This window comes from Bubalus bubalis, chromosome 9 (genome assembly GCF_019923935.1).
Source record: "Bubalus bubalis isolate 160015118507 breed Murrah chromosome 9, NDDB_SH_1, whole genome shotgun sequence".
Lineage (NCBI taxonomy): Eukaryota > Metazoa > Chordata > Mammalia > Artiodactyla > Bovidae > Bubalus > Bubalus bubalis.
Genome location: NC_059165.1, coordinates 102332494 through 102345977, shown reverse-complemented (window position 1 = coordinate 102345977; position 13484 = coordinate 102332494). Strand labels below are relative to the sequence as shown.

At 54.5% G+C, this 13484-nt stretch overlaps 1 protein-coding gene and 1 long non-coding RNA gene across 5 annotated transcripts; one reads left to right on the top strand and one right to left on the bottom strand.

Annotated features, from left to right (window-relative positions):
• Nucleotides 1–194: 194 nt before the first annotated feature.
• On the bottom strand, nucleotides 195–7345 carry SYDE1 (synapse defective Rho GTPase homolog 1). Of its 4 annotated transcripts, none has more exons than XM_044948258.2 (9): nucleotides 7181–7344; nucleotides 5270–5605; nucleotides 4840–5165; nucleotides 4521–4713; nucleotides 4141–4355; nucleotides 3075–3201; nucleotides 2700–2860; nucleotides 1900–2125; nucleotides 195–1601 (listed from the first exon to the last, which is right to left on the bottom strand). In XM_044948258.2, exons 1-9 carry the CDS (start codon nucleotides 7266–7268, stop codon nucleotides 1198–1200), a joined length of 2076 nt encoding a protein of 691 aa, XP_044804193.1. In that variant the 5' UTR covers nucleotides 7269–7344; the 3' UTR covers nucleotides 195–1197. The 4 variants fall into 4 exon arrangements, with proteins under 4 accessions (XP_044804193.1, XP_044804191.2, XP_044804192.2 ...); XM_044948256.2 differs by adding an exon at nucleotides 6529–6674 and having other exon boundaries at nucleotides 4521–5165; nucleotides 7181–7318; XM_044948257.2 differs by adding an exon at nucleotides 6529–6689 and having other exon boundaries at nucleotides 4521–5165; nucleotides 7181–7291.
• On the top strand, nucleotides 2860–13267 carry LOC123335178. The gene is made up of 3 exons (XR_006553557.2): nucleotides 2860–3521; nucleotides 7877–8029; nucleotides 12776–13267. It is a non-coding gene; the product is annotated as an uncharacterized LOC123335178 (long non-coding RNA).
• The last annotated feature ends 217 nt before the right edge of the window (nucleotides 13268–13484 follow it).

The following is a 13484-nucleotide window of genomic DNA, read 5'->3' as shown; positions in this document are numbered from 1 at the left end:
AAGTCGGTGATGCTATCTTAACCAACTCATCCTCTGCTGCCTCCTTCTCCTTTTGCCTTCGGTCTTTCCCAGTATCAGGGCCTTTTCCAATGAATTGGCTCTTTTGCATTAGGTGGCCAAAGTATTGCAGCTTCCTGTCTCACACACTGAATAAACCACGTCTGCTCCGTGGGGGCCCAAGTACTCATCCCAGAACCTGTGCATATTGATTTATTGTCCACAAAGATGGAAGTGAGGGAAAGAGGGGGGAGACAGGAGGGGACCCTACTCTCCCACTGGAACTCGGGGGCTCACTAAGGCACCATTACTGGGGATTTCAGGGTGCCTGGGCACTGCAAACTCTTCCCCCCACCCCCTCTGTGGTCCCTGAAAGAGCCCCACATACCCACTCTAGACACGTCCATACACATTACTCCTCACACACAGGCACACACGCAGGGAGGCAATAAATATGTTCCGTACCAAAGTGCCCCCAGCCTGACACTTCAGGTGGGGCCCCTCCAAAAGGGAGGTCTTATAAGTGCTTAATTTCTTCAGGAATGGGGAGGAAGAACTGGGGAGGGGAAGGGACAGACTCTTGCTATCTACTTTTGCTGGTTTGAGGCAATTATGAGGTTTTCCCTGGAAAAGAGGGTGGCAAAACCAGGTGTTTTCCTATAAGCCCCAGGCTGCTCCTATCTATCCAGAGCCCAGGAAAGGGGCTCCCCTGACACCCTGCCTCAAACAGCACTTCTTCATAGTCCTTGGGCCCACTGAGGGAGAAGCAGAGTGCAGTGCTCAAAGCTAATACTGATTTGGTTGGCAGCAGCAAGGACTGACTGGGAGGGTGTCTCACCATCTCAGGGTGAGGCTCACAGTAACTGGTGTTTCCCTGGCTAAGGGGAAGCAAAAGATGCCGGCCCTGCAAGCAGAACTGCCTTTTGGCAGCCAGGAGAGAAGCCCTTGGTACTCAAGAAAAGATGGCCACAATAGCTGGTCCCTAAAGTCCCCCATCCCCGGCCGTCGCAACCAGTGTCCAAATACTGAGTACTGGAAATGGGGAATGATTCTCAGCAAAGGATCGGCTGGTCGCTAGGCAATTGCCCAGTAACCAGGAGTTAGGCCTGAGCTACAGGTCTGGTCCTCCCTAGGTCGTTAGGGCACCGCCTTAGCAACCAGGAGCCTGGCCTTAGTAATTGGGGTCCAGCCCCGCCCGGCTCAGAGACACACGTTGATCTGCTTGGAAAGCTCTCTCTCCAGGTCCAGGATGAGGGCATCAAAGTCTTTGAGGTTCAGGTGCGGGTTGAAGGGCGCCTCGAAGTCGTCTTCAAAATCGGTGGCGCCAGTCGGCTCGCCAACCTCGTCGTCCTCATCTTCACTGTCGCTGCCCGTCACGTGGTCGTAGTCTGGCCCGGAGAGGAAGTCCCGCCCACAGGGCAGGAAGTCCCGCCCGCAAACACTCCAGTCACCCGCGTAGCGGTTGCTCGGGGGGCTTTCGGGACCGCCCCGGCCGCGGGGCCGAGTCACCACTTCGGGGCTCGCTAGCGGCAAGTGCAGCGACGGCTGTCGTTTGGGCCGCAGGTACGGGACGAGCTCCGGAGGCTCTGGGGGCCTGCGGGGATCTGCAGTGGGAGAGGGAGGGATTGGGTGACGTCACGCCCACAGGCGACACCTAGGCCTCTGATTGGCTGTTTAGGTAATCACGCCCCTGACTGGCCTGTCGAAAGGCAAGGCCTTCGACCGGATCGGGATTTCACTGGCTGAGCTAGTACTGGTTGCTCAGGCAACTAGGTACTGGTTTTCACTCTGACGAGGGGGCGTGCCTCGCCTGAAGCCCGAGACTCTTAACTGGCCGCCAGAGAAAGCATCGTCTGGGATACCAGGCTCGTTTCCGCGGCGCGGGGGCGGGGGCCAGCTCACCTGGCCAGGCTTGCAGCAGGTAGTGCAGCACCTCGATATGGCGCTTGAAGTCCACCGCATTCGAGAGACCCGGGCCAGAGCTGCGGATGCGGGGCCTGGCGGGTGCCTGGCGCGCTGGCAGCAGCACGGGACCGAAGCAAACGGCCAGGTTCTGCGGAGTCATGCGGTTGTGGGCGTGGAAGGAGGAGACAAGGCGCAGGTGGTCCAGGAGAAGCGTCAATGTAGCCTGAGAGAAGAGGGTTGGGAGAGTACGCGATGGGCAAAGTCGGTTCCCTGTCACACTCAAGGCAGACTAAGGCGGTTCAGAATGGGGAAACTGAGATTCAGAGTCTCATAGTTGGGAGGTGATCCTGCTAGAACTTAGCTATTAGTATTATGCTCCTGTTTTGCTGGAGGGAAGACTGAGGCCAAAGGTAACAACTTTGAAATGGCAGAACTTGGGCTTGAACCCCCTCCTCTGTGTGTTAGGCAGGGCTGGTAGTAATCCCATTTTACAGATGAGGATATTGAGGTACAGAGGCAGGATCCCACAGCCAGGAACCTCCCTTACGGTAGGTTGACAGACCTCTGTTGAGTCTGTTAATTTCGATACATCCTGCCTGTGAAACCTGAGGCAACTCACTCAACTGCCCTGGGCCTTGGCTTCCATTATCTATAAAGTGGGGACACTAACAGCACTAGGAGTGTGATGGTGCCACACATTCATGGCCATCACCAGCCCAGGCATGGGAGAAACATTCTGCTGATGTCAGTTCACTCCCTGTCCTGCCCACTCTCCCCACCCCCCAGGCCCAACTCACCCTCTCCACATCTGGCAGGCAGCTGAGGAGCTCACGGGTGCCCTCAGTGCTGGATGGAGCCCTGCTTGGGGGCCCTCGGGCCATTGCCTCCAGCACCACCTGATAGAGGGGCTGGGTGATGAGTGGGGTAGGCAGCTCCCGAAGATAATCCTTGAGGATGCCTGTGGATACAGGGCCCACACTGGTTAGGGCACCCCTGGGTTCTGAGGCTGGAACTTCAGCAGGGGCTGGGAGGGGGGGCAAGAGGAGGAGGACAGGTGCAGGAAGGTAAAAACAAGGCCAACAGAAGGGGTGAAGTCCCAAAGGGACCACAGGGACTGCCTTGAGTTGAGGGTTGACTGGGGAGCAGGGAGGAGAGCAAAGGGGCAAGCTGACCGGTGATGACATTGATATCAGGGTACAGGTCCTCAGAGAGGCAGACAGCTGCACTGTCTCGCTCAAAGGCATCGCGAAGCTCTTTCTTCACGGCTGCCGAGCCGCACAGACGGTATAGCCCCACTACCTGGGGGTAGGAGCAGAGAGGTGTCTTTTTTGTCAGAGTGCAGACTGATGTGAGCCCTATGGGGTGAGGGCCAGAGGCCTGGATCCAGGTGGCAATGGGCTGAGAGGTTGGGGGCTGGCTGAAACGTCACTGGCTGCCTTTCTGTTCTTCTGACACCTGTCATGGGGGACCCCATCTGGCTGCTTGGACAACCCAGCCCTGTAAACCCTCCGAATTACTTGTCCTGGCACCCACCTCCTTTGACTCAGGAAACCTTGATTCCTTTTCAGCTTACTTGTCACCTCCTCTGGAAAGCCTTCCCTGACTGTCCTAACCAGCAGGTAAGGTCCTGCTTTAAGTTGTCCCAGCTTCTTCACTCTTATCCCAGCTTGTTTCATATATATGATTTATTAGTCATGTCTTTTGGAGAAGGCAATGGCACCCCACTCCAGTACTCTTGCCTGGAAAATCCCATGGATGGAGGAGCCTAGTAGGCTGCAGTCCATGGGGTCGCTGAGGGTCGGACATGACTGAGCGACTTCACTTTCACTTTTCACTTTCATGCATTGGAGAAGGAAATGGCAACCCACTCCAGTGTTCTTGCCTGGAGAATCCCAGGGATGGGGGAGCCTGGTGGGCTCCCATCTATGGGGTCGCACAGAGTCGGACACGACTGAAGTGACTTAGCAGTTGCAGTAGCAGTCATGTCTTTTCCCCCATCAGACTCGGAGCTCCAAAAGGGCTGGGATCCTATGTTATCTAATGAACAGAGGACCCATGAGTTCTGGGCTAGATGCTAGGATCTGGGGGTGTGTAGGGAGCTCCTGCCCTTGTCTAGGCTGGGATTGGAGCTAAGAGTTCCCCAGGTGGGATAGGGGGAAGCCTGGCCTCCATACCCTGGGTATTCTGGGGAGTGGTTCTGAGGTCTGGGGGCTAGCTAGGGTGGGGTGAGGGACTTACCCGCAGCCCTCGACGCTCGATCTGCCCAACACACTTCTGAATAATGAGAGGCACCTGGCCAGGGGACTGCTCACGCTCCACCAGCAGGGGCAAGGGCAGCCCGAAGACTCGGGGCTCAGCTGTGCTGGGTGATTCTTGTTGCTCCGACAGGGTCAGCTTGGCATACAGCAGCCCTTGGGGCTCGAGGCGCACGGCCAGCTGCTGGGCCTGGCAACCTAAAGACACAAGGGGGACTTCCTGAGTGGGGTCTTCCCCCATCACCGCCTGTGCCCTGTCCCCTAGGCCAAGCTACGTCCCCACCCTGGGCACTCTAGAGGAAGGAGGGAGCTGGGAGCCGAGTCCTGTGCCCTCCCCGCCCCCTCCGAGACCATGCACCCTACCTCGGAAAACCGTGGGCAGCAGCACAGTGCCCTGGGCGCAGGGCCGGTGCCGCCGGACACCGGGGTCCCAGGCCAGCACCAGGGCCCGCAGCAGCCGGGCTGCCTCGAGTTCCAGGTGAAAGGTGTGGTCCAGCCGCAGGAAGTCTGGCCCCCCACGCAGCGGCCCGGTTCGGGCCCGGGCCACCCCATCCACCTGCAGCAGGCAGCAGAGGTCTCGCGGAGTGGCCCCAGGCGCCGGCCGCAGCCCTCCCAGCCCGTACAGGTGCAGGCTGAGGCGGCCCCAGAGCGCAGCCGGGGGCGGCCGGGAGGAGGGGCCCACCTCATAGGGGCGGAAGGCAGTGGGTGACGGAGGCCCCGCGGGGCGCTCAGGAGAGTCGCCATCACTGAGGTAACCCGCCCTCGGGCCACGTGCGCCCTCAGCTACTGCTGTCCGCCCTGGGGTCCCCACGCTGCTGTCCAGGTGATAACGACTAATGACCGAGCCCTCGGGGGCGGCCCGCTCGCGCTCTCGGCTCGTCCGGGTGCTCCGCAGACTCAGTCGGCGCCGCAGCTCAGGCAGCTTCTTCATCTTCATTGAGAGGCGCCTGGCTGGGCCGGGGGACTTGGTGCGGGAGGCTTTGGTCGGGGGGCTGGCAGGGGCTGTGCCTGTGAAGACAGCAGACCTCAGGGTCCAGAATTCTGGGCTTGGGATGGGGGTGATTATGCTTGTAGTCACCTTGCAGGCCCCAGGGTGGGAGGCTTGTGCTCACCTGGAGAGGCCGGGCTGTCTGCCTCAGCTGAGCCTGGCTGTGGGCCTGAGAGCTCCGGTGCTGGGAGTCTGGGGTCCTCCTCTGGGATGGGGTTGTACCAGATCTCACCGGCAGGCTCCCCACTGCCAGGTGCCCCCGGCCCCAGAGTGGTCTCCTCTGGTGGCTTGGCCCCGCCCAGCACCCAGCGGCGGCTGCTGGGCTCCAGGCTCTGCAGGTAGGCACCATGAGCTGGGCTCCGAGATGCCTCAGGGCTGGGGGGCCCCTCCGCTCCAGCCTGGGGTCCTTCTGGGGCCTGGGGCTCTGGGGGACTGGGCTCCGGGCGCTGGGCTGGTCGGCCTGGCAGAGAGCAAGGGGAGTGAGATGCAGCCTCCCACTGCCCCCAGAGCAGCCCCAGCCCAGGGCTCTTCCCCTATGGGACATGGGGTGCACTCAGCCTGGACACTCCCCACATTCATTTGGAATGGATGGCTGCAGGCTGGCAATCTCATCCGCTACCAGCTCCCTGCCCACAACTCCCCGCCCTAGTGTCCCAAACAGGACTCGGTCCATCTGCCCTCCAGCCTCAGAGGTCCAGAGGAGTTTCTCCCGGCCTGGGCCCTGCATTCCCCACTCTATGTCCCCATGCCTCTCTTTAATGCTGGCGTGGAGCCCCGTGCTTGTGCCTTCTCAGTGGGTGGCTTCGGGGAAACCACTTGCCATCTGAGCCTCACTGTGATCTCAGCATGAGAGTGCTTCCTAGGCACTCATATCTTGGGCACACACAGAGCCCATGGTGGATGCTGGCTAGCTTGTTTAGAAGACCCAGAGCAGGCGTGACAGTGAGTGTGTGGCTGCCAGGTTCTTTACCCGCAGCATGTCACTCCCCACCCTGCTGCCTTTCTTTCCAAACCTTGCCCCCATCCTGGAGCTGACCCTGTGTTTTAGCCCAGACAGACCCCAACAGTTTTGCTTTTGGAACCCCCCCTACCACCCGCCTCCCCCCCCCCCACCCCCACAACTCCCCTGCCCCGCCGCTGCTCCATCCTCCCCTTTGACATCCTGGGCTGTTTCCTGTGTGTGTTTGTGTGTGGGCACCCCGTCCCTTCTCTCTGCTCTGGGAACCCTGGGAATCTCTGGGAAGACGGCTGGGGGGAAGTCAGATCCTTGAAGTCCTCTGCCTTCCCTCCTTTAACCCCTTCCTTTCCGGGACTTCCTGTCCCACGCAGCTCCCATGTCTTTAAGGTCTTCCATGTCGACTCCCTCCTCTGGTCATCTCATACTTCCACTCCCCGAGTCTCTCTGGGCTCTCATTTAGTAGCGTAGTCCACAGAGCTGTTATGTCGCTTCACTGGCACTGGGTAAATCACCCAAACTGCTCCGTGCCTCAGTTTCCCCATCTGTATAGGGGGCAGTTTCCTGCGGCTGCCTAAGGTGGGTGTAGCTGCAGTTACGGGCTAGTAGGTAAGAGGGGACTGGGAAGTGGCCCCCACGATCGACGCACCGCCTCTCCCTCCTCTGCAGGGTGTACGCCCCCGTCTCCCATCCCTGGTCTCTAGGGCACAGGGTGTCGCCAGCCTGGCCTGACTAAGCCCCAGTTTCTCAGCCTCCCAGCTCCTCCTCCCCACCACTCTCCAGGCGCTCAGCCTCGGCCCCATTTCCTGTCAGGGGTGAGGCCCCCTCCCGGGCCTCCCGAGGAGCCCGCAGCGCTGGCATCCCTGGTCAAGCGCACATAACGGTCCGCGCCCCCTCTCCCCCCCTCCCCCCGGCCCGTTACTTCCACGACCCCTGCCTGCCCCCACCCCCACCCCAACCCGCAGGGGGCTCCGCGGGGCTTCTCCTGTCCCCTCAGCGGTCCCTCTTTGGGGCCCTGGGACCCTCTTCCAAGCCGGGCGGGGTTCGGGGCCCCTTCTTCCCCACCTCCCTCTCTCTCACCGCGCTCCTTCGCGTCCGACTTTTTCCGGGGAAGTTTCTCCCGGCCCCGAAGGCGGGAGAAGGTCTTTCTGAGCAGCGGCTCGGCCATGCTGGGGCCCGGGCCGGCCTCAGTGCGCGCCCCGGGCTCCGGCCGCGCCGCCCCCCGCCCCGCCCGGTCTCCCCGCCCGCCCCCCGCCCCGCGCCAGCAGGAAGCGCATTCCGGGAATGCTTGGCCCAAACTTTTTTTTTTGCCCTTCCCGCGGCCTGAGTGAGCGATGCTGGGAGTTGTAGTCAATCGCCAGGGCCGGGCGGGGGACCTGTCACCGGCTGTTGTCTTTCCTCTTACCCACCCTCCATTAGTGACCGCATACAGCAGGTTCTCTTGAGTTTACTTCCAAAACGCGTCCTGCACAAATCCACAGATCTCTTCTCTTTCCTCCCATCCACTGCTCCAGCCTGGTGCAAGCCCTGGCATCGCTTATTTTGACGACATCCCCTCTTCCCTTCGTTTCCCCAGATGCCACTCTCTTGCCTTCCTCCTCCATCCAGTTCTCCACTCCTCTCTCTCCCCAAGTCCAATTACTACTGCTCTTTAACAAACCACCCCAAAGCTTAGTGGTTGTAAATCAGCCGTGCTATGATGCTCACAGATGCTGTGGGCTAAGGATTGGGGCAGGACAGAGCTGACATTGGTTTCTCTACTCTTTTGTTGGAAAGATTTCAAGGTTTGGGGTGACTCAACAAACGAAGGGCCAGGATCATCTGGAGGCGTGTTCACTTACAGGTCTTGCAGTTGATGCCAGGTGTGTGCTGGGACTGCCGCAGGAGCTGTGGAGCAAGGGCACCTCCACAAGCCTCTTGCCAACAAAGGTCTGTACAGTCAAACATGTGGTTTTTATAGTAGTCATATATGGATGTGAGAGTTGGACTGTAAAGAAGGCTGAGTGCAGAAGAAATGAGGCTTTCAAATTGTGCTAGAGAAGACTCTTGAGAGTCCTTTGGACAGCAAGGAGATCAAACCAGTCAATCCTACAGGAAATCAAGCCTGAATATTCATTGGAAGGACTGTTATTGAAGTTCCAGTACTTTGGCCACATGATGTAAAGAGCTGACTCATTGGAAAAGACCCTGATGCTGAGATAGACTGAAGCAAAAGGAGAAGAGGGTGGCAGAGGATGAGATGGTTAGATAACATCACTGACTCTATGGACATGAATTTGAGCAAGCTCCTGGAGATAGTGAAGAACAGGGGAACCTGGTGTGCTGCAGTTCATGGGTGAGAAAGAGTCGGACACGACTTAGTGACTGAACAACCATCCTCTTGGTGTGAACTGGATTCCTCCTAGCAGATCAGCAGTCATTGTAGTTGGGTTTCTTACAGAGCCACCCAGGGCTTCAAAAAAACAAAGCAAAAGCTAGATTTCCTTTTCTGATCCAGTTTGGAGTGTCACACTGTTTTACTTCTGGCACCAGATTCAAGAGGAAGGGACACAGACTCCACCTCTCTCAATGGGTGGTGTGTCATGGTGACCTTGTAACATTCTTTGTGCAAGAGAATGTAGGATGGGAGGTGTTTTTGTGGCTGTTTTGGAAAATTTAACCATCTTACTCCTATATTCCATTCTCCATGCAGTGCCTAGAGTGGACTTAAAAACCCAAAATCAGATCATGGCATGCCCCTGCTGAACAGTCTTCCCATAACTGCTCACTCCACCTAAAATAAAATCCAGATTTCCACAAATAAAATCCGGTCCAGCAAGACTTCTGGCTTCATAGCCTTGGTTGTCTTCATCACCCACCATGACCTTCTGTCTGGCTCTTCTTCACATCAAACTGTTCCTGCCCCAAGCCCTTTGCACATGCAGTTCCCTCTGGCTAGGAAGCCCTGATTCTTCTGAAGCTGCCTCTTTCTCATCCTTTAGGTCCAATGGCATTTCCTTAGGAGGCCCTCATCCCCCTGACCATCTACCATTGTCCAGTCATTATTATATCACTGTGATTCATTCCTTCTTCTTTTTTAAATTAAAAAGGTTTTTTTGACTGCACCACATGGCATGTGGGATCTTAGTTCCCCAACCAGGAATCAAACCCACGCCCCCTGCATTGTAAACACAGAGTCTTAACCACTGGACCACCAAGGAAGTCCCTTTGTTTCTTGTAACACTTGCAATGGCTTAAACTCTATAGTTCTAGTGACTAGTTCTGGTTTATCTGTCTCCTTGTTCAGACTGGGGCTGCATGAGGTAACACTTGTCTGTCTTATTTACTGCTGAATGTGCAGGTGGGAGATCAGGTGGCAGGTGGTAGAGACTTGGACAGAGGACGTTGTGTGTGTTTGGTGATAATATATTTTGGTATAGATCTCTGTGTTTATCCTACTTGGAGTTCATTGAGATTCTTGGATGTGTATATTCATGTCTTTCATCAGTGTTGGAAAGCTTTGGGGACATTATTTCTTCAACTATTCTTTCTGCCCCTGTCGCCTCTCTCCTTCTGGGATTCCTGTTAGGCATATATTGATATACTTGATGGTGTCCCACAGGTCTCTTAGGCTCTGTTAGTTTCTTGGTTCTATGTATTTGGGAGAAGTGAGGTTGAGAGGGGTGGGGTCCACACCATCAGATTTGAGGCAACTGCTGACAGTGGAGACAGGGGTTGGGGGTCAAGGCAATACCTCTTCACAAGCTGAGGGGAGGGATTGCAGGACTACGGTCCCTTGGGGTACTGTAACTCAGAAGAGCTGGAGGCTGATGTAGGGGTAAGAGCAGCCCTTGGTTCCACTGTGTGTGTATAATAGGTTGCTTCAGTCATGTCCGACTCTGTGTGACCCTATGGAGTTTAGCCCACCCAGCTTCTCTGTCCGTGGGCAAGAATTCTGGAGTGGGTTTCCAGGCCCTCTTCCAGGGGATCTTCCTGACTCAGGGATCAAACCTGTGTCTCTTACCACCTATATCACATCAAATGATCAAAGGACACTCACAGGTCACATCAATATTTGTTATTATTATTTTTGGTAAACCCTTTTGACAGAGCTTCTATATGTTTCCTGTTGCATTTATTTGGTTACATTATTTGGTTACATTTAATACCCACTCCAGTGTTCTTGCCTGGAGAATCCCAGGGACAGGGGAGCTTGGTGGGCTGCTGTCTATGGGGCTGCACAGAGTCGAACACGAATGAAGTGACTTAGCAGCAGCAGCCACTCATTTAATTCACAGTTGGCTATGATTCTTTCTCAGTGCTCGGAAATTGTTGATAAGTGAAAACAAATGATCTACAAACTGTATATTATGAAATGATTATGAGTGATAAGCTTCATACTGTGTGAATTTTGTACAATAATTCATCTGAATTTTGCTAGTTGCTGCTCAGATTTTGGTGTGTGTGCACGTTTGTGTATTTTATTTCCTCCAGATATTCACATCATTGGCTGATGTACTATGTTTATGATGCCTGATGGATAAATCAGCCCTCAGCAGATACAGGGATTTGTTGAAATGCAGGCAGAGGGGGCAGGTCAGGTTTGAGTGGAGCTCTACACCTCTGTGGCAGACAATGGAAGTTGATGAATATATATTCTACCTTCCTCACCCTTCAGGTGGATTGACTGAAGTGTGTGTTCTGCACTGACTCTCAGAGGTCCTCGTGGGATTGAGTCCCAACAACCCACAGTGGAAACTTGCAGATCAATGCACTCTTTACTGATTCTCTTCCCTTCCCTGTCTCACTTCTCCACCTCACTTTCAGCATTTTCTGTGTGTGTGTGTGTCAAGTCACTTCAGCTGTGTCCAGCTCTTTGTGAGCCTGTGGACTGTAGCCCACCAGTCTCCTCAGTCTATGGGATTCTCCAGGCAAGAATACTGGAGTGGGTTGCCATTTCCTCCTCCAGGGGATCTTCCTGACTCAGGGATAGAACCTGTATCTCTTGTGTCTCCAGTATTGGCAGGTGGGTTCTTTACCACTAGCACTGCCTTGGAAACCCTTGAGCATTTTCTAGGTCACTTAGAAAAACTGTTTATTTATTTATGGTGGTGCTAGGTCTTCATTGCTGTGCGCAGGCTTTCTCTAGTTGCACTGAGCAGGGGTTACTCTCTAGTTGTGGTGCGTGGGCTTCTCATTGCATGGCTTCTCTAGTTGTGGAGCACAGACTCTAGGGCATGTGGGCTTCAGTAGTTGTGGCTGGTGGACTTACTTGCCCTGCTTCTTGTGAAATCTCCCTGGACCAGGGGTTGAACCTGTGTCCCCTGCACTGGCAGGCAGATTCTTAACCACCGTACCATCAGGGAAGTCCTCCTAGATCTCTTTCCAAATAAAATACTTGTCCGGGAATCCTTATAACAGGATCAGCTTCTGGGAGATGCCAAATGAAGATATTCTCTCTAGGCCTCAATTTCCTCATCCGTTCAAAGGGAAGAATAACTCCCCCTGTTATGGGAGTAGGAGGTGTTGGGGATGAGGCATGCGTCTGTGGGTTAAGTCCCCTGTCTGCTACCTCTCTGGGGGTCCTCACTTCCTGGGAAATGAATGATGAAGCTGATTACAGGGAGTTTCTGCCACCTCCTGTTGTCATTGCAGTTGTTCTCACACTGGAGACTCACTGGCATCTCACATCTTCCAGGATGACAAGGCAAGTTCTACAGCCTGAACAGGTCTCTCTGGCTGGGAGCCAGTCCTCAGAGGTACCAAGGAAGAAGTGGCTGCCCAGAGATGTCCCCTGGGGCAGCACTGAGGAACTAGAGGGGACAGAGGGTGGTTGAGTTCCCACGAGGCCGCTTCCTGAGGCAGGATGTGGTATTGCCTGGAAGGCAATCAGAGAGGGCAGCATATGTTGGCCAGAGCCTCCCAATGACCCATGAAAAAGCCCTGCTGGACAGCTGTAGAGCTGAAGCTGAGGTGCAGAGGGGCCCCCTGTTGCCCATGAAGTTGTTTTTGTTTAGTTACTAAGCTGTGTCTGACTCTTGTGTCTGACTCTTTGCAACCCCATAGACTGTAGCCTGCCAGGCTCCTCTGTCCATGGGGTTTTCCAGGCAAGAATATTATAGGAATGGGTTGCTATTTCCTTCTCAGAGAATCTTCCTAACTCAAGGACTGAACCCATGTCTCCTGCATTGGCAGGTGGAATCTTTACCACTGAGTCACCAAGGAAGCCCTGCCCATGTGGTTGTTGTTCAGTCACTCAGTCATGTCTGACTCTTTGTGACCTGCTGCCCCCCTGCCCTTCTGCCCCACCCCCATGGATTGTAGCATGCCAGGCTTCCCAGTCCTTCACCATCTCCTGGAGCTTGCTCAAACTCATGTCCATTGAGTCAGTGATGCCATTCAACCATCTTGTCCTCTGTCGTCCCCTTCTCCTTCTGCCTTCAATCTTTCCCAGCATAAAGGTCTTTTCTAATGAGTCAGCTCTTTGCATCAGGTGGCCAAAGTATTGGAGCTTCAGCTTCAGCATCAGTCCTTCCAATGAATATTGGATTGATTGGATTGAATATTCAGGATTGATTTCCTTTAGGATTGACTGGTTTGATCTTGCAATCCAAAAGACTCTCAAGAGTCTTCTCCAACACCACAGTTCAAAGCATCAATCCTTTGGCACTCAGCCTACCTTCCTTTTATTATTAGTTGCAGGTCTGCTGGGCTCTCTTGATGATGCGGTGTCTGCACAGGCCCCAGGACATATTTGACAATTGGCCACCTGCAGTCAAACCAAGAGCTGCCCTAGTGCCCAACTTTTAAGGCCTGGGGGTGCTAGTGTGGCCACCAGGGCTTCATAGGTGCTAGTTGTCCCAGAGGTGGAGGAGGCAACCTGAACAGAGGAGTACACTGGTCAACCCCCTATGAAGACCTGGGCACGACCACTCAAAAGGAGCTACCCTGGTTGGCAGTACACCACGTGTGTTGTTTACCCATGATTCCTAGGAGAATTAAGCACTGTCTACATGACACCACAGGGAGTGGACAACTAGAAGCTAGAGCCTGGTCTCTTTTGGACCCTGCCCCATGTGCCTTTTACCTTTGCTGATATTATTTTTATTTAATTTTTTAAAATTAATTTTTATTGGAGTATGGTTGCTTTGCAATGTTGTGTTAATTTCTACTGAATAGCAAAGTGAATCTCATATATATATATATTTATATATATATATTTATATACACATACACACCCCCACCCTCTTTTGGATTTCCTTCCCATTTAGGTCACCACAGAGGACTGAGTGGGGTTCCCTGGGCTATATAGTAGGTTCTCGTTAGTTATATGTTTTATATATAGTATCAACAACGTATATATGTCAATCCCAATCTTCCAGTTCATCCCACCTGATGATTTTAA

Coding starts and splice junctions, on each gene's coding strand:
- SYDE1 (XM_025293702.3), bottom strand. CDS start 7,268: ATGGCCGAGCCGCTGCTCAGAAAGACCTTCTCCCGCCTTCGGGGCCGG. Junction 2,861..3,074: donor TGATATCAATGTCATCACCG/GTCAGCTTGCCC, acceptor CTGTATCCACAG/GCATCCTCAAGGATTATCTT. Junction 2,126..2,699: donor GCCTGCCAGATGTGGAGAGG/GTGAGTTGGGCC, acceptor CTCTTCTCTCAG/GCTACATTGACGCTTCTCCT.